Source organism: Gekko japonicus, unplaced genomic scaffold, assembly GCF_001447785.1.
Source record: "Gekko japonicus isolate JY-2015 unplaced genomic scaffold, Gekko_japonicus_V1.1 scaffold533, whole genome shotgun sequence".
Lineage (NCBI taxonomy): Eukaryota > Metazoa > Chordata > Lepidosauria > Squamata > Gekkonidae > Gekko > Gekko japonicus.
In genome coordinates, this window is record NW_015177023.1 from 288952 (window position 1) to 308791 (window position 19840).

Here is a 19840-nt window from a genome sequence, read left to right on the forward strand (position 1 = left end):
CACTAAAACTTAATCTTGGTATCATATTAACCAGTACAAACATGGACATACACAACAAATGCCTCCTTTCTTAACAGTATTAACTCTCAGTGGAGATAGACAGAGTTTTACAAAAGCTTCTATACTATTCTTGTTACATACAAATTACCCTACTAAAAGTTAAATACACTTATGAAATAAAATACATGTCTATCTATATTTGTTTTTAAATACTTTGTATATTCAAGCCAGGTTAAATGAACAGTTTTAAAATTCCTTGTTACTGTAATAAAAAAAAGATTACAGCTTGGTTTACATGAAACCATTGCAAGATACTTACAAATCCAACCCAAACATATTCCTGTTACCAAAAGAAAAAAAATTGCCACTGGTAGAAACCATTTTTTACAAAATAATTTCACACAAAATCTTTCAAAATTATTTCTTTATAGATTGTGTCATATTGCCCATGATCATCTTGTCATTTAAATAACTGGGATTTATATTCTGCATACTGAGTCTGCCAAGGATGTATATGCAGCAACATCCTTTTTCAGCTCTCCTTCTTGCACATTTTGAGACCAACATGATCAGAAATTCATCATGTCTCAATCAGTGTTTCTTATCTATATGGGTTTCTGACCCAGCCCAGTGTGTAGTGTACTGTCTTGCATATTCCATATGAAAAACATAATATACAAAATATCGCTGCTGTAAAAATTTCCCCCTTACAAAAGAATCTGTGGAAAAATATTAAATTCCCTTAACCTTCATAAACGTACAATACTGTTCACACATTTCAGTCTGTAGCAGTTTGATATACAGTTCTAAGCTCATTGCAAAAAATTGTTTGTCAATGTATTTTCTGTCCAATATTGCCATCTAGAGATGAGATGTGAAATTTGTTTTCAGAAAGAGTATCACTTCTGTTTATAACTGGCCCAAGCAGGCAATATACTGGAAAACAGCCATTTATCAACAATGTGGGAAAGTATTTTTGATTCCAAAACTAGATGGAATGGAAGATTCTCTTCACAGGGAGATGTCCACAGTGCTGACGAGACAATACGGCTGCTAACAGATACTGGATATTGTACTCAAATGACATTTTTCATTGCTGGTAGTTGCCATACTGTCCCTAGAAATAAAATAAGACCGTGTAAAAATAATGCAGTTTTCTTATTTTGCTCAGAAACAAAATAAAACAAAAGATGGAGGGCCACAGCCTACAATCAACATGATTTATACATCTGAAAACTTCCTTGAGCTTTCATGTCTTCTTAAACTGATAAGTCATTGCAAAAGTTCAACAGAAAACTCTTATTTGCATAAAATTTATTTTAGTTTATTGTTTTTTCTCAAACTGGTATGGACAATGATTAAAAGGAAATGATGCTTTAGAACTTTTGACTTCTAGTAATCACCCTCTCCTCTCCAATAGAACTGCCAGTGAAATGTTTATAATATTGTTACTAATAACAGCAGAATACTGGGTAAATGAAATAGGTAGAAAAAATACTTTTTCAAACTATGAAAATTTAGAAGCCTAGAATTTATAAAACTAAATGTGTGAATAAAGGAACTTTCTACAATGTACTGTGACATGTATAAATATGTAACATAGCCCAGACCCAACACAGGTTATTTGAGAAGACTGAAATAAATAGATAATACTTTGTTATCCGGATGTAGGTCTCACTGGAATGTCCAGCATAAAAACACAAATTTCACTTGTACTAAAGTAAGTTCTAACTTAAGCATATGATGCTGAATAATGCCAATTTTTGAGTTCTTCTCATCTGGGCAACGTAATGGGGATATCATGGGGTAGACTCAAAAGAATGGGAAGCACAGATAGTAGTGACCTCCCAATATGCAACTCCTGATCATGCAAAAACACTGAAAAAATACAAACTGGATTGGATCCAGCCAAGCATTTCCGCAAGTGGAGAGTTTTCTGTTCGCACAGTGCAACTTTCTTCCACCACTCCCCGCTGCAGCCCAAGATACTCCCAGACTCTGAAGTACTGTTTGTGTGGATTATCGTCCCAGAAGAACACCATTTGGGGGACATTTTGGGCTGCAGAGGAAGGTGATAAAATTTCTCTCTGCAGATGAAAATCCTTCAGCCCATGGAAATGTTTGGCTGAATCCAAGCCACTGTCTGGTGCACAGAACTGGAACACTGCCTTTCACTCTGTGTGGCAGAAAATATCCAGGTGACCAATAGATAAAATAAAGATTAATTAATCACAATTATTTTATACTGGGATAGTAAGCTGAATCAAAATTCTTTGGTGTAGTGGGAACTGCAGAGACGCACTCCTTCTCGCTTCTATCAGCTAGTATATGTATGTAAGTTTAAAAGTATATGTAGACTCTCTTGCTGTTGATCCTTAAGAAACCTGCTAAGAATGTAACTGTTGTATTTTTCTGACAGTAAAGAGCTGCAGCAAGAACCATGATTCCTTTTAAGTTTTGAAAGACCTTGTTTTTCAGCCAGTCTTTTAACGTTTTGAGATAAAGGTATATGTGAAGGAAAAAGCAAGATATTAGCTTAGATTTTACTCATTCCAGTTTTCGGTCTGCCACCAAGGAAAGGAGACATCCCTGGTATTTGAATTTGACATTATTATTATTATTATTATTATAATATAACAGTATACCAATAATGTTTGAAATTCTTAACAAAAACATTTGAACAACAAACTATGCGAGACTAAAATAAGAATACAAAAATAATACCTGGTCATATCCATAAGGCCTCTGCTGTGGTGGCTGCGGGGGGCCAGGCTGTGTCGGCCTATATCCCCCATACTGTTGGCCTTGCCCTTGGGGATAATTGGAATACTGGGGTCCGGGACCACTTTGTGAAGGACCTGAAATATTTTACGGAGCAAAATGGACAGGACATAACTAAACATTATCACTACAAATCCAGAAATAAAGCATCATCCCTCACCTGCATATTTGCTCCCTTTGCCCAAAGGTAGTAAGTAAAATTTAGGACTATTCATTATGTGATATTATAATATGAAGATTAAAAAGTATATCTATTTAAAGATTTGTAAAATGCAATTTGATGCCAGTTTTTCTATTTCAATTTGCACTATTTTTGCCTTGCAAACATGCTCACCTTTCTTGACTTAAGGCCAAATGACATGTACCATATCCCTGTGAAGAGTGGAGGTTATAGGGATGTAAAGCATTAAACCTTAAAATGATTAAATAATAAGGATTTGTTTACCATATATATATTGCTGTAAATATTGAAAGAGTTCCCAATGTTTGCGAAACTGGCAAAGAGTTGCCTGTACACTGCACTGTCTGTGCCTGCAGAATATACGTTTTACTGTTAATCATCTGCAAATAACAGTGACACTAAAGCATGCTAATACAAAACTCAGCAGCAGGGCTGATAATATATAAGAATAGGTGTTTGGGCTAAATAAATAGCTATTGTTCAAATTATGTTTTTGATAGGTAAAATGGCAACATTATTTTAAAAATTACATCCTCTGGCACAAGTATAATAGCCGGCTTTGATTCAGCAAACACTTTCTGATGGTTTGCTTTCTGGCAATTGCTGAGTATGTACTGATATATAATCCTACCATGATATGCCCACAAGAGGGAACTGGAGAACCCTCTTTCAAAGCTCCTTGCTGTCTTTCTTTCCATTAGCCTTCTTGACACTTATTAGCAAAGGAGTCTCTTCAATGACTGGGAAAAACACTACAACTGGGATCCAGTATCCAATTACTTTGATGCCTCCTATAAAGTCTCTGCAGTATCCAATTAAACCAGCATAGCTCTGTAAATCTAAAAAAACAGCAGGGGAACTCTTTCATATAGTCTGTTTATGTGGACCCAACACTCTAAGCCAAGGGTGTCAATCACATGGCCCGTGGGCCGGTTCCAGCCCCTGAGCAAGTGCTTCCATTTCCCGGCCATTACTGCTGCTGCTGCGTTGCCAAAGCCTCTCTTCCTCCTTAGGGGAGTGAGAGGGAAGGAAACAGAGAGTGCACATGTGCATAGCAGGAAAAAAGGTTGTTTGTAAGAGAACTACTGAATGCTCTGGAAGGTTAAAATGTCCCCCCAATGGTTTTTTAATGTTGTGGTTTCTTATAGCTATAGAAAGAATAAGACTCCAGTCGCAAAATTTGTGGCAAGGTATGAGCTTTTGTGAGTCACTGCTCACTTCTTCAGACTTATGTCCATTTGTTCTTTGCATCCTCCTGGAACAAACTGAGACACAGGTTTCCTGTCTCATTACCAGTGATGATATCTCCACGCCTACTACCCTTCTGTATATCACACCTAATCCAATCAAGCCTACTGCCATTCAGCATCTGAAATCATCTTTATAAAGTTTATATCTCTGGTACCTCATGTTGCATTTTATGGCACACATGGTCCGACCTGGCATTATGTCAGATCCAGCCCTCGTAACAAATGAGTTCGACACCTGCTCTAAGCATTCACCACCCAAAATACCTTGGACACAGCCTGAACATAATATCAAACTCAATCTTTCAGAGAGAGTTCTTGTCTTCAATCATTAGATACTATACATTCTCTAGATTCGTATTAGCAAGTTGAACTAACCCTCAGCAGAGGATCATCCGCACACACACCCATGCAAACATCGATCCCCGCACCCATCTGGGACAGCATCCCTGGAGCTGCAGGCTAAGTGCAGAGGCATGAAACCTGACCTTGGAGCCCTGAGCCGGTATGAATTAACCTTAAGGGAGTTATGGGACAGTAGTGAATGGTGTGTGAGTGTATATGAATATTGTTGTAGATCACTGAAATGATTGCATCTTTAATTTCGTTGTACTATGTACAATGACAATAAAGTATATTATTATTATTATGTGGCTGCTGCAGCTCCCAACTTACTGATAAGGCTGCCACTGAAGTTAAGGGGTTCTGATCGACTGTTGCAGACAATGTTGTTTCGCTGTGCTGAAGCCACCATAGGAGTGGCTCCACCCACCCACTCACCCCCCCCCCCAGCAGCCTCCTGTTCCCTCCTTCATACCAGTTGCTCGTAGGCCAGATACCAGCCCTGAAGGGGCTGGTTCCAGCCCCCAAGCCTTAAGTCTGACACCCCTGGGCATATAGCTTGATGAAACTAGGATCCTACTGTGTAATTTTGCATCATTTAATGTGTCATTTTAATACATATGCTTTGCTTCAATTCTGTTTTTAGACCTGTGGTTGGTTCTACAACTCTAATCCTATTGCATTGCTTACTGAATACCCCATTCCTTTGATTGTAGTGACTCACTCTGTGTAATTCACCTTGAGTCCAAGTTGAGAAAGGCAGACTATAAATAATGTAAATAAATAATTTACTAGTTAATATTGACTAACAATGAATTTTCTGAAACAGACTTGGATCAACAACCTGCAAACAGAACTCCGCCTGTAGAACATGGTTTCCTTGCCTCCCTCTTGCCCACTATGCCAAAATCCACTTCTGAGTGTTAGGGCTGCTTAGAAAGAGGGTAAGAACAGTGACATGGGGACAGATGAGAGAAGGGTTTCAGTGACATTGGTGGAAATTGCCCCTTCCACTTGTACAAGTAGGCATGAACACATGAAGCTGCCTTATACTGAATCAGACCATCAGTGCATCAGTCTATATTGTGTACTCAGAGTGGCAGCAGAGTCTCAGGCAGAGAGAGGTCTTTCATATCATCTACTGTATCGTCCTTTTAACTGGAGATGTCAGGGATTGAACCTGGGACATTCTGCATGCCAAGCAGATGCTCTACTACTGAGCTACAGCCACAGCATAAAATACTAGGGTGTTTCTGGACATGAGTTATAGAGTCAACATTTTTACCATTTCTTAGACATGTCCACTAATATCAGAACATTACAAAATGGTTCAGAGAAGTCAGACACTGATCTTTCTGTTTTATTATTAAACATGTTGCTGTTATATTTTATTATGAAATGCTCAAACACAAATTATGAAAACGATTAGAACAAATTACACAAATGGACTTTATTTCAGTATTTACCTTAACAATGACATAACAAATATTGCAGTTTAAAGTTTTGTTGATTTAGAGTGCATTCCTTAGAAGAGTTACACCCTTCCAAGTGCACTGACTTCAATGGACTTATAAGGGTGTAACTCTCCTTAGGACTGCACTGTTAGACCTCTAAACATAAGAAATAACCATTTTTATAGTTAGGTGACTTTGATAGCCACATTGAATCTTCTGTTCACACAGAAACAAAAGAATAAAGTATGCTATAACATGCTCTTGATGATGGTTCAGATCTTACAGGAAGGGCCATTGGTACTTACCGTGAAGGGTTCTCCTCCTCTGAGATAAGGAGGACATCTTGATGGTGTTTCCTACCCTATCCTCAGGGAAACAGGAACCAACACTTCCTGTCCTCTTGGTGGGACATGCCCCTCAACTCAGTTTGGGAACTCCCAGAAGCAGTAAACGTTCTAAACAAACTTAACAACTAAGTCAAACTTCGGCAGAACTGGAAAAAACCAGAAAGAACAAATAGCCAGAAACAAGGAGGGGACAAAGAAAGGAAGGATTATCCAGGAACAGATAAGAAGAGGTAGACAGGAAGATGACATGGGGGGGGGGGGGGGAAGATGTCCTCCTTATCTCAGAGAAAGACCCTTCACGATAAGTACCAATGGCCCTTTCTCCCTCTGAGAGGAGGACATCTTGATGGGACCTCCTATAGCAATGTCATCATCATTTGGGTGGGTCATCATCCCTGTCTGCTAGAACCTGTTGGAGCACTTGTAATCCGAAGGCCACGTCGGCAGAATAATAGATATTGAACTTGTAGTGCTTAACAAAGGTTGAAACTGATGACCATGTAGCAGTCTTACAGATTTCTTCCACTGTGGCATGACTATCCAGGGCCGCATTGGTCACTGCACTGCGAATCGAGTGTGCCGTAATTCCAGAGGGAGGTACTAACTTTTGTGCTTTGTAGGCTTCTGCAATGCAACATTTGAGGGTAGAGCTGATTGTGGACTTAGACATCTTACAACCCTTATTGGGTGGAGAGATAGATATGAACAAGGACTCTGACTTCCTGAAAGGACTAGTACAGTGAAGAAACGTTTTCAGAGCTCGCCATATGTCTAGTGAATGCCAGGTGTGGTCCTTGGTGGGAGAAGGATTCGGACAGAAGGAGGGTAGACAAATCTCTTGAGATCTGTGAAATCTATTTATTTATTATATTTATACCCCGCCCATCCTGCGAACAGGCTCAGTGCGGCTAACAAAAGCGGTACAATGTACCTAGTCACCATAACCATAAAAATTTAAAACTACATAAAATACATACTCATTCATATACATGTAATTAACAATTAGCAATAAAGTGCTCGCAGTGCTAAAAAATTTGATGGCGTGCTTTTAGATCTAAATCCATGTTGTTCATCCGATCATCATCCCATGAGCCGATGGGCCTAGCGATACATCTGGGCCAGTCCTAGGATCCAGAAATTCAATAGGATCATTGATGATAACAGTAGTGGTGGCTCCTATTTAAAGGCCTGGCGGAAGAGGTCCATCTTCCAGGCGCTGCGGAACTGTAATAGGTCCTGCAGGGCCCTGATCTCCTCCGGGAGTTCGTTCCACCAGTAAGGAGCCGCCACAGAAAAGGCTCTGGCCCTGGTACTGGTGAGCCTTGCATCCTTGGGGCCCGGAATAGTCAAACGATGTTGGACCCCTGACCGTAGTGCTCTCTGGGGTACACATGGGGAAAGGCAGTCCCTCAGGTAGGTCGGTCCCTGGTCATGTAGGGCTTTAAAGGTAAGCACCAGCACCTTGAAGCAAATCTGGTATGCTATTGGCTACCAGTGCAGTAACCTAAGCACAGACTGGATGTGCTCCCGACGTGGGAGATCCATCAACAGCCTGACTGTGGCGTTCTGCACCAGCTGCAGCTTCCGGATTTGGGACAAGGGCAGCCCCATGTAGAGAGCGTTACAGTAGTCAAGTCTCGAGGTGACCGTCGTATGGATCACTGTCGCCAGGTTGCGGCGATCAAGGAAGGAAACCAACTGCCAAACCAGCCCAAGATGATAAAATACCGATTTAGCTGTGCCCGCTACCTGGGCCTCCATTGTCAAAGAGGCATCCAGGAGCACCCCCAGACTCCTAACCTCCAACGCTGGCACAAGAAGTGCCCCATTGAAGGCTGGGAGTGGAACCTCCAACTTTGAACCCGCTACGGCTCAGGCACAGGATCCCCGTCTTCGCCGGATTCAGCTTCAACTGGCTCAGCCGAAGCCAACCAGCCATGGCCTATAACGCCCGGTCCAGATCTTCTGGTCCGGAGTCCAACCGGCCACCCAACATCAGAAAGAGCTGGGTGTCATCAGCATACTGATGGCAACCCAACCCATACCTCCGAGCCTCCTCGGCAAGGGGGCGCTTAAAGATGTTAAACAACATCGGGGACAGTACTGCGCCCTGGGGTACCCCACACTCAAGTGAGCATCTCCTGGACTGCTGTTCCCCAAACACCACCCTTTGTCTCCAACCCTGGAGAAAGGAGACAAGCCTCTGTAAAGCGAGCCCCTGCATTCCCACATCAGTGAGGCAGTGGGCAAGCAGCTGGTGGTCGACCATGTCGAACACAGCCGACAGGTCTAGCAACAGCAACGCCGCCACCCCGCCCTGATCCAGGTGCCTACAGAGATTGTCACTAAGAGCAACCAGCGCCGTGTCCATCCCATAACCTGGGTGAAAGCTAGACTGGAAGGGATCTAAAATGGAAGCGTCATCCAGAAAACCCTGAAGCCGTACAGCCACCGCCCTCTCAATCAATTTGCCCAAACAGGGCAAATTGGAGACCGGCCGATAGTTGGCCAATTCGGCCGGATCCAAAGATGGTTTTTTCAGGAGAGGATGGACCATCGCCTCCTTGAGAGCTCCCGGGAACCGTCCCTCTGCGAGAATTCACTTTGGGCTGAAAGGTAGGATCTGTATACAGGACCACCTTGTCCTTATGGAATATACACAATTCTGGGTTGGCAGAAAGAGCTCCACTTCTGACACTCAGCGAGCAGAGCTCACGGCTACTAAAAACAATGGGATCTCCTTGATAGGCTCAAAAGGAGGAAGGCATTAAGGACCACATTCAATCACCACGTGGGAAACCTGTGGGATGTAGGAAGGTCTCGAAATGATGCTCCCTTGATAAAACGTCGAACCTGTGGATGTCTTGATAAACCCCAGCCTTTGAAAGGTGCCAATACCGTCGAAAGGGCCGCAACTTGTCTCCTGAGAGTGGATGCCTTCAGGTCAGAATCATGTCCATCCTGGAGGAAATCAAGCACATTCCTGATATGTGAGGCTTCAAGGGATCTATGGTCTTTCTCCTGGCCCATCTCACGAAGGCCTTCCAGGTGGTATTGTAGATTCGGCAGGTAGACTGTCTCCTCAAAGGCAGCATAGTACCCGTCACCTTCTCTGAGTAGCCTCTCCCGTTCAATCGCCAAACGGTCAGACAAAGCCTTCCTGGATCTGGATGCCAGACTGGACCCTGCGTCAGCATGTCGGGAGTCACCGGTGGACAAAGAGGAAGTTGTATGGATAGATACTGAAGTTCTGAAAACCACGGTCTCTGTGGCCAATAGGGGGCCACTACTATGACTTCCACCCTCTGTTCTCTTATCTTTCATAGAAGTCTTGGAATGACTGGAGTCAGTGGATACACAAACATCAGACCGGAAGGCCATGGAGACATCAGGGCATCCGTTGCTTCTGCATCGTGGTGATAGAACCAGCTGAAGTATCTCTTCACCTTGACATCGAGTGGGGAAGCGAACAGATCCACAGTCGGAAGGCCGAAATGATCCACTATCATCTGAAACACATCCTGCTTCAGGGACCACTCCACCTCCTGTAGCCGACAATGACTGAGCCAGTCTGCTTGAGTATTCAGAGTCCCCTTTATGTGTTCCGCCTTGATGGAGGCTATGTTTAGTTCTGCCCACCGAAACAGTTTGGTGGCTTCCTGGTGGAGTTGCAAAGACCTGGAGCCCCCTTGGTGGTTTATACAGGACTTGGCTGCAATGTTGTCTGTTCTGATTAGTACATGGTGGCCAGCAACCTGAGCATGGAAATGAAGTAGGGCCAGTCTGATGGCCCTCAGCTCTAACAGGTTTATTGGTAGTCTCTTTTCCTCTTTGGCCATAGGCCCTGCGCTGGAGTATTGAGAAGGACGGCTCCCCAGCCATGAAGACTGGCATCTGTTACAATTTGCTTCCAGTCTTTGGTGTAGTACTTGCAACCTCATAGAAGGTTCCGTGGTTTGGTCCACCAGGTGAGGCTGGTCTTCACCTTGAAAGAAATCTTGATGGTCATATCCTTCCGTCTCATAATCATGTATTGGAAGGGTTGCAGAAGGTGTTGCAGAGGTCTGGCATGCAGGCAGGCCCACAGAACAGTGTCTATACAGGAGATGAACAGGCCCATCAGCTTGGCAAGAGTCATCAGAGAAGATTGTTTCCTCCCGATGACTTGACAGCAGAGGGAACGGATCTTTTCTGGCTTGGGGTTGGGCAGGAACAAGCAGTTTTGGGAGGTGTCCAAGATCACCCCGAGATGTTCTATAGTTTGAGAGGGTGTCAGGCAGCTCTTCTGAAGGTTCACCAAGCAGCCGTGGTTCTGAAGACATCGGATGGTGACCTCTGTGTCCTGAACGGCCTGGAGGTGCGAGGCTGACCGGATCAGAAGATTGTCTAAATAGGCATGCACATGTACACTTTTCTCTCTCAGTAGAACAATGGGGTGGATCAACATCTTGGAGACTGAGACTTCCGGTCTGTTGCTCGACAATGGCAGTCACACTCCCCTACCTCTGGGGAGGAGACTTGCACACCAGTGGTTTGGAGGGGTGCCACCTCAAGTGACACCCCCAGGTGAGCCTTGGGAAAGGCTCCAGGCCAGGGGGCGCTGGGGGGGGCGACCTCTTCAATGGCGTAATGCCAGAGAATTGAGGCGCTCTCTTGCCCCGAAGGTCCGACCACTGTGTGGCTCGGTTTTTACTGAGCATAGTTGATGCCAGCTGGGACAAGCAGAGGAGATCAGCGAGATTACGATGCTACAAGAGGTCTAAGTACAGACCGGCAATGAACCAGAGAGTGTTCTGAGCGGAAAAACTTAAAAGTGAGTCCTCCCACCCCCACAACTGAAAGCAACGCCGGGAGGGAACCACCGGCGTAAACAAATGAACTGAGTTGAACAACCGAAGGGGTGTGGGGGAAAATAAGTATTAAAGTGCGTAAGAGACTTAACTGAGTTTGCAGAGGTGGACTGGGCGTTTTTGGAGAGGGGTGAAAAGGTTCTTCTAAAGTAAACAAAGCCGAAAATGGCCGGCGCTCAGAAAAAGTTTGCGAAAGCAATAAAGCAAGGAGGTCAAAGTCCAAGAACGGAAGAGACGTGTGACATATTTTCCATGTTATCGGAACTGCTCAAGCCGATTAATGAGAGACTCGATGATATTAAACAGCAGTTGGCCGTCTCAAACCAAAATCTAGCAATGCAACAGCAGCAGATTGCCAAGCTAACTAAGAAAGCTGTACAGACAGATGAGAAAATAAAGGAAAACATACACGACACCAAGAAAGTGAAAAAGAGAGTGGGAGTGTTGGAACAGAGGCAGGACTCCCAGGAAAGAAAGCTTTTGAACCTGAAAATGGAGAAAGCTAATAAAACACTCAGGGTGCAACGGATATCAGGGTCCTAAAGAACACTCCATTTGAAGTACGTCAGAAAAGGAAAGCAAATAAAGAGCTGATTTCACTCCTACAAATCAACCAAATTCAATATTCCTGGTGCTTTCCTGAAGGTGTCGTGTTTAAGTACAGAGATAAAAGGGAGAAGATTGACTCAGTTTTGAAGGCTGAAGAATGGGTGAAACGGCACTTTGGACCAGCAGAAGAGGACCAGCAACATCAAGGAGGCAGAGCAGATAAAGCAGAGAAGGACTCGGAGGAAGACCTGGGCGCTGTGGGTGGTGCACCGACCAAAGAAACCTACGACTTAAGACTTAGAAAACCAAAGTAACTTTAAGAATATCCGCAAACGTGGATGATGATGAAAGAAGTTTCCTGCGCACTTGAACTGGCTTGAATTGCTAATACAAACTGACTAACTCTCTAACTCATTGACTTTAAATGAAATGTTTGATTTGAAAAAATAACTGGATACTAACAGCTAAAGATCTCCCTTCTTGGGCTTTCAGTCATAGTGTGGGTATATTTACTTTCTTTAATCCCGGGGTGCTATTCCCTTCCCTTTTCTGTTCTTTATAGTTTGTAGGGTGTCACAAAAAATCAATAAAGCTACCCTGTCTTCAGGGGATTAAAACAAAAACAAAAAAACCCCAACATCTTGGAGAAGACCTCTTGGGGCTGTCGATAGCCCGAAGGGCAGCGCTTTGAATTGCCAATGTTGGCCCTGGACGCAAAAGCGTAGGAAACGTCTGTGACCTGTGAATATTATTTTTATTATTATTTATTGACTTTTATCTCGCTCTGTGCAATTTGACTGGGTCCTTTATTAGAGGTGGGGGAAGGAACGGTCCGGTGGTCTGCTCAGGAATTCGATGGAGTAGCCTTTGGTAGTGACCTCTCAAGATCAATTGTCTGCATTTGATGAGACCCATTCTTGGTGAAACAGTAGCAGGCATCCCCCCACCAGCGCTGACTCGTAGTCATGCTTTAGATGCTTTATTGTCTCTTCCTGATTTGTCATCTCTGGGGAAGAACGGTTTGCCTGATCTGTTATGGAAGGGGTTAGGGGTTCCTTCTGAAATTCTGTCTGGAGGTTCCCCATGAGGAACGTCTGCCGTCTCAATTAAATCTGTAAAAAGGTCGTTGACCACGAAAGGAAAAGTTGCCTGGCCCTCTTCTATCTGGTCTTCCCAATGATTTGGGCACTGCCTTTTTCTTATCCTTAGTTTTGATGAGAATTTTGTTTAAGGAGTCACCAAACAGGCGATCACCCTGAAAAGGGTATGTGGTGACAATAGCCTTCGCCTGCAGGTCAGCCTGCCACGCCCGGAGTCAAAGGATTCTTCTAGTGGCAACAGTGGAGGCCAGTGCCCTTGAGAAAAAACATCAGCTGAAAAAGATGAAGCCTGGAGAAGTCTGTTTGCGCCTTCAGCCAAACGGCCATTAGAATTTGAGATGAGTTGAACCATCTTCTTGAACCAGGCTCTGGAGGCTCTGGCTACCACTGTGGCTGTGGCTGCTGCTCTAATCGCCATGGCTGTAGCTTCGTGACCCTTGTGCAGTGCAAATTCTGCCTTTCTGTCAAGACTATCCCTTACCATGCCTTCACCATCTTCAGAAAGCAAGCCTGAAGTTTGGAGTGCAGTAATCGGGGCATCCACAAGGGGGACCTGTAATAACTTATCAGTAAAGTTAGGTAAGGCATACAGTTTCTTAACATTGGGAGGACAGTGCTTATTTGCCATAGGTTTGGCCCATTCTTTGACCAACTGCTTTTCTAAGAATTCAAGGAAAGGAAAGATCTTCTCAACCACAGGGGTCCTTGGGAAGTAATCTTTGCTCCGTCTGGGTCTAGAGCCATCAGCTGGGTCAGAGCTGGTGGGGTCGTCTGCCTTAGTTTTAGGAAGGAGTTCTAGTGCAGAACCTCACAAACGGTTCAGGGACTTCCATCTCCTCTTCCTCCTCCTCATCTGAGGGGAATTCCCCCTCCTCCCTGTCTCCAACCTTGCTGTCCTCCATCTGTGAAAGATCCCACTGAGGCTCTTTCCTCATGGCAGAAAGGTGGTCTATTCTAGCTGCCTTAGTTGGCCAGCGAGGCCTTCCCTCCTCTGGGCAGTTTCTATCCAGTTCACCCTGAGGGCAATGATAGGTGCAGCCATGTGATGGACAGTGGCCTGTGTCCCCAGACTGGGAGCCCCGCTGTAGGATAGAAATTTCCTCCCCCATAGCCTGCCTGAAGAACGGCAAGACTCCTGGTGCCAGCAACGCATTTCCGCCCCTTTCGGGGTTACTCATGAGTAGACCCATCGGAGACTGATTGAAGTTGGAATCTGCTACCGCTCCTGTTTGGGCATTAGGAATGTCTGGGACGTTGTCCCCTTCATGAATTTGGCTTATGGTAGCAGCGACAGCCGCTCCGTGGCCCTCCCGTTCCCTCAGGGGTATTTTGTTTAGCAGCTTTATTCAAAATGGCGTCTGCGGTGCACTCTGAGGACGGAGAATAAGGCTGTTTTTTGGCACGCTTAGTTTTCGGCGCTGCAAGGCTCATTGCGGCAGCGGGAGTGGAAGCCATGGCTTTTCCCGTCTGTAGCTCGCCTTGCACTGGCAGCAGGGCTTTGTCTCTCTCAGACTCCAAGAAGAAGTTGTCCGATTCATCCCAATCCAACTTGCCCCAGCTGGAGCATCAGGTGGGAAAATAGAGAGGAGGAAAAAAGAAGTGAGCAGGCGGGAGGTGGAATTTAGGAGTGGGCCAGAGAAGAAGGGATGAAGGAGGAGGTGAACTGAGAATCAGAATTAAAGTTGTTAAGGTCGAAGAAAATAGTCAGAAAAAAGGCACGAGTGCCAACAATATGCTGCTCTCCCTTCTGAGGCAGGAACAAAACTGGGTTGAGGGGCGTGTCCCACCGAGAGGACAGGAAGTGAAGTCTTGGTTCCTGCCTCCCTAAGGATAGGGTGGGAAACACCATCAAGATGTCCTCCTCTCGGAGGGAGAATACCCATATTTTTTAAAAAAGCAACTCTGATGCTGTGACCCTAAGCTTATTTATCTGAGAAAGAATTGCACTGAAATCAACAAGACTGAGGGCAAAACCAAACATGACATTTCCCCCCCTTGAGCTGGGTCTGGGTTCCTTCAACTGGACTTTCATTCCACTGGAAACTAAAATCCCAAGCACTACAGGAGCTTGATTAGCATCAAAACCTGCCATATGGGGGCCTTCCCCTGACCCTCACCCAAAATGTCCCTAGGGGGTGTTATTTGGCTGGCTTAATTTTACCGGAGAAACTAAGGCAACTCCTAATGGCCTAGTGTGAAAGTGTATAGTTGTGAAGAGTATCAGACTAGTACCTGGGAGAATCGGGTTTGAATCACCACTGGTGCTATGAAAGCTTGCTGGGTGACTCTGGGCCAGTCACACTCTCTCAGCCTAACCTCCCTTACAGGGTTGTTGTGAGGATAAAATGGAGTCGAGGAGAATGATTTAAACCGCCCTGGGTCCCCATTGTGGAAAAAGTTGGGGTACAAATGAAGTAAATAAATAAATAGCATTTTTTATCAGTCTGAATGGACTTTATTTACTTCTATCATAGTTGAGTGCATGTATGTGCATGTTTTAACTGTTCAGTACAGAAGTCTGTGGGCGCAAAAGGAGTGTGATAAAAACGCCTGCTTGACCACCTTATTTCCCATGGCAACCTGTCCTCCATTACTTACCATAACCTTGCTGCTGTCCAGGATAACCTTGCTGACTTGGGTACTGTTGCTGTTGATACCCTTGCTGTTGAGGTGGTCCTTGATATGCATCTTGCTGTTGAGTGTACTGTGAATTTCCTGTAAGTATGGTAAGCAGAAACAATTAAAGGCACTTCCTCTGAATCTAGGTTATTTTTCTTTTAAGATGCACAGCCAACACCACAAAAACAAAATGAAAATGCAAGTCCTGATCTTAAAAACTGGAAAGAAAAACAAAAGAAAGAAAACTCAAACCAAAACAGAAGGAATTCGGCCAAACAAACTGCAGTTAAAGCCAGATTTTGCAAGGCCACACTGCAGTATTTTCAGCATCTCTGCCAAACGAGCATTAAGCTTACTGGAACGTGATGCCATGACTTGATAAAGCCATGACTATGCTAAATGAAAAAAAGGACAAAATTAAAGACAGCTACAGAGCACAGACTAGCTACACAAAAATCAGCAAGCTGTTTCCTAAAGGCGCTATATTTGTATGTATACGTACACACAAAATATATAACTGGACCAATGGATTTATGTTTAAATAAAAAGATACGGTTGGAAAAAACACTAACGGTGTTTTAGTCATTTTATTGCTGTTAGAAATGACAAATCAAGGTTATAGTTTTAGATGTTTGCAAGAAACTACTTTGAATGCTTCAAGTTCCCTGCAATTCTCAACAGCCAGCAACTAATAGTCTACAAGAGCTTTGCATGGGCAGGAAATAAGTTATGTTGTGCAAGAATTTTTTTCCTTTGTGGAAGGGGAGAGGAAAAGGAATGTATGTGCGCATGTGTGTGTGAAGGTATATAGATACCTCCTTCGTAGTAATGTTGGGAGGAATCCTCATAAGGCCTATCGTAGCCTTGTTCAGGATACGACGGTTGCTGATAACCGTAATCACTATGACCTACATCAATTCGACAAGAGACAGGAAGAAACGTTAATGGCCTCTGAGTGAAAACCCTAAAAAGATTGCATCTTACTGAAAAAAATTAGTGTCAGCTGGAAATACATAAAGACTCTTGAAATTGAATTAGCAGGATTTACCAATAGTTTTTTTTTCTTTCATATTGAATTAACATGTGACAAGAAAAAAAATTGGCTAATGAACGTAGAGTTAGCAACATCACAGCAAGTGAGGGTCCTAAGCCTCTTCTAATCTTTATTAGAGGGGGAAAATACTTTGTCTTTATTTTTTTTAAATGAAAGCATTTAAGCCTTTCACATGTAAATAGCCTGAATTTAATTAGAATCAAAGAACCAATTATCATACTTTGTCTAACACATGCCCTACTGATTTCCAATTCAAGAACATATGTTAAAAGCAATGTAAATTATTACAAATAAAATTCAATGGAATTGTGAATAACCCAAATGCATTTTAGCCATAAAGTATCTAACATATATTAACTCTTCCCCCATGTACCATTACTTCCAAATCTGTTGGGAAGGGGGAGAAGAAATACTTCCTTGCAAATTCTTCTTTACCATATTACTATAACCAGCACATGGCTCTGGATATCTGCCATTAGGATGCTGCTGATAAAAGGAATAATGTACCTCATGCTTGCTTTAGGATCTCAAACATTTCCCTCGGTCCCAATTAGAAATCTAGTGAGTTCTACCCTCGTAGACATAGTTGTAACAAGGAAAATCCCTTGTGTTAAAAGTGGCATTATATTTTACCAAAACATGTAAGAATTCATGGCCATTTCGGTTTATAAATTCATAATAGGTTTTGAAAGGCAAAAATCCCCAAAACAAATTAATTCCCCCAATTATAGACATCACAAATTTACTCCACTTAACAGTGTATCTTGTATTTTATTGCTTTTTTGCTTGTTGAAGAAAGCCATTTTAGAATTATGGTTATATTCACAGCTCATATTTAATACATCCACTATTGATGAACAGCATATATTTGCCAAATATAACACAATCATTAGGTCCCTTAAATTTGTCTAGACTGCAAGGTAGCTTTAGAAAATGTTCATGCAGATTACTTACAGCCTTCAGATTCAAAATATTACACTACAGTTTCAGTGTTGCTTTATGTGTAACACCAAGCAGTAAGGAATGAGACAGTATGACTTCTGAGAAAGAAGCCAAAGCTGCAGTTCTTTAACAGTATTTGCAAGACAACTTTTGTGTAATGATCTTACCGTACACTCCTACATGTCAGAAAACTAGCTGTAGTTCAGCCAGCCTAAGAGGTGCTCAAGGGTGATTTTGTGACATGTAAATGAAGCATGATGGTGACCAAATGGTGACCAGACAATTAGAAACTCATCAAAAACAACCTGAGCACTTTTCAAAAAAACCATACAATTAATATTCCAGTAGTCACTCTGAAATGAATATTACTTTGAAAAAAAGGTAATCATGTACCCATGCATTCTGAACTTCACAAGCTAACAAATGTCGTGTCAGCTATTGTAATAGCCACGAATCGATGTTCATAATGTGCCCTAAGTTTAAAATTTCATTTATTCAACAGTACCTTTATATCTCCTCATACTTCATACATTATAAGGATCTTTAATTTGATAATCACATGGAAAAGACTTAGGATTCAAAATCCTAAGAGCCTAATTATGCATTGTTATGAGCACCAATAATATGTTATCATATTCTTTTAAAACAGAGGGGGAACACCCCAAATTACTTTTTGAAAGCTTACTGATCTTTCCTAGTATCAGTGTTTTCATTTAAAACTAAGAACTACCCATCTTTTTAAAAAGCAAAATAATCTTTAAAGAGGAGATGTATTACATGACTGCATGAACTCTCCTAGACACTGCAAAGAATTTGCTATAAGGTTTTTAAATAAAAACATGAAAACTGTACCAGAACTGAAATTACAAGTATTGTAGTTTCAGTGAACTATAAAATAAAGTTATCCATTGTATTTCAAATTACTGAACTTGCAAGCTTTAGTAAAAAATAATAAGTGTTCTAGTGATCAGTTACTAGAAATTATTCATTCAGTAGTTTTGTGTATTACTAATAATGGGCAGGTGTGTAAAATGGGAAAGTTAACATTATGAGAAATTACCATCAGGGTAATATTGCTGGTTCATGCCTTCTGGAGGACCTTGTCCACCATGACTGTACTGGTCCCCATAATAGTCTTCCTGGCCTGAGTACTGCTGTGGTGGGCCTGAAAAACCACAACCAGTCAATATGTAAATAACTTATTTTGTCCGTTATCACGCTTACTAATTTCTCACTTTAGTATGAGAAACACTCTAATCTATAGCGTTCCCCCACCCATGTCACTGTGTTTCAGAAAGCATATTTAATGCTATGTGAGTATACATTATCCTGATGTATTAACATTCTGTATGTGAAGCAAATTTCTAAAAACACACAATATACACTTTTTGCTTTTTTGAAGAGACATCTGTTGTAGAAGACGATCTGTCTATAGTGTTCAAGCTGTCAAGCCCATGTAAGTTTTCCTTTCTAACTGTAGAATGTACAATATCCCTATATTAAACCAAGATATACCCTTTCACATACAACTTTTTTTTTTCCGGAAAAAGCTTATGAATGGCAAAACATTCAGATGAAATCTACTGACTTTTAAGCTCCAACAACTATTTTTGGAAAAACACAGCTAGTACAAGTTTGTGAACAGCCACTTGCTGGGGCAAATAAGATTTTATTCCAAGTGCTAACACAGGAAAGGTTTACAAAAGCTAGGTCTTTCTGGTCTGAAATGATCAACATATAGACATATATTACAGTAAAAGATACTGGAGACAGGTGGGCTTCTAAAAACATGTCCTGCACTAGCAACTGTTGTAGACTTATCTAAGTAGCTGAAAAAAGCAATATAGAAATAATGTAACTGGATGTAGACAAAATGTTTTTTGAAGATTTAGCCTGTGTGTTAGTTAACTGAAAATGAAAAGCATTAACTTCTAATCTTACCTTGCTGGGGTGGCCTGTATGGCGGAATCTGCCTCTGTCCCATCATATGGTTTCCTTGGTTAACTTGGCCCATAATTCCCATAGGTGGCTGCTGTCCTTGATAATGCTGTCCACCTCCCTGCGGCATGTTGTATTGCTGGGAAGGAGGCTGCTGATGCATCATTGGGCCTAGTGTAAGAAAAACCACAAATGGCAACAATAAATCAAAACTACTGCTTATTAATGGAGAAGCACAACAAGATTTAAAATCTGCTCCAGTGAAAGGCACAACCAATAGCATTCAGGACTAATATGCAAAAAGTAGTTGGTAAATGAAGACATTTAGGGAATAATGTAGCTCCTACAAAAAACTGAAGGAAGAACATACTGTGCTGAATGTAGAAGACATTATTTCAATGGACCAACAGTGAACCTAGTTCAGCATAAAAATTTG

General features: G+C 42.4%; 1 protein-coding gene across 4 annotated transcripts in view; it reads right to left on the reverse strand.

Annotated features, from left to right (window-relative positions):
- Positions 1-346: 346 nt before the first annotated feature.
- SS18 (synovial sarcoma translocation, chromosome 18) overlaps positions 347-19840 on the reverse strand; it is a 42428-nt gene continuing 22934 nt past the window's right edge. Inside the window, exons 6-11 of one of the 4 annotated variants that reach the window (XM_015427793.1) lie at positions 19408-19575; positions 18527-18631; positions 16286-16378; positions 15450-15566; positions 2725-2858; positions 347-1117 (exon numbers count right to left, since the gene is read on the reverse strand). In XM_015427793.1, coding sequence (XP_015283279.1) covers positions 1091-1117; positions 2725-2858; positions 15450-15566; positions 16286-16378; positions 18527-18631; positions 19408-19575 — 644 coding nt within the window. In that variant the 3' untranslated portion in view covers positions 347-1090. The remainder of the gene's footprint in view (positions 1118-2724; positions 2859-15449; positions 15567-16285; positions 16379-18526; positions 18632-19407; positions 19576-19840) is intronic. The other 3 variants (XM_015427795.1, XM_015427794.1, XM_015427796.1) reach the window with 3 other exon arrangements.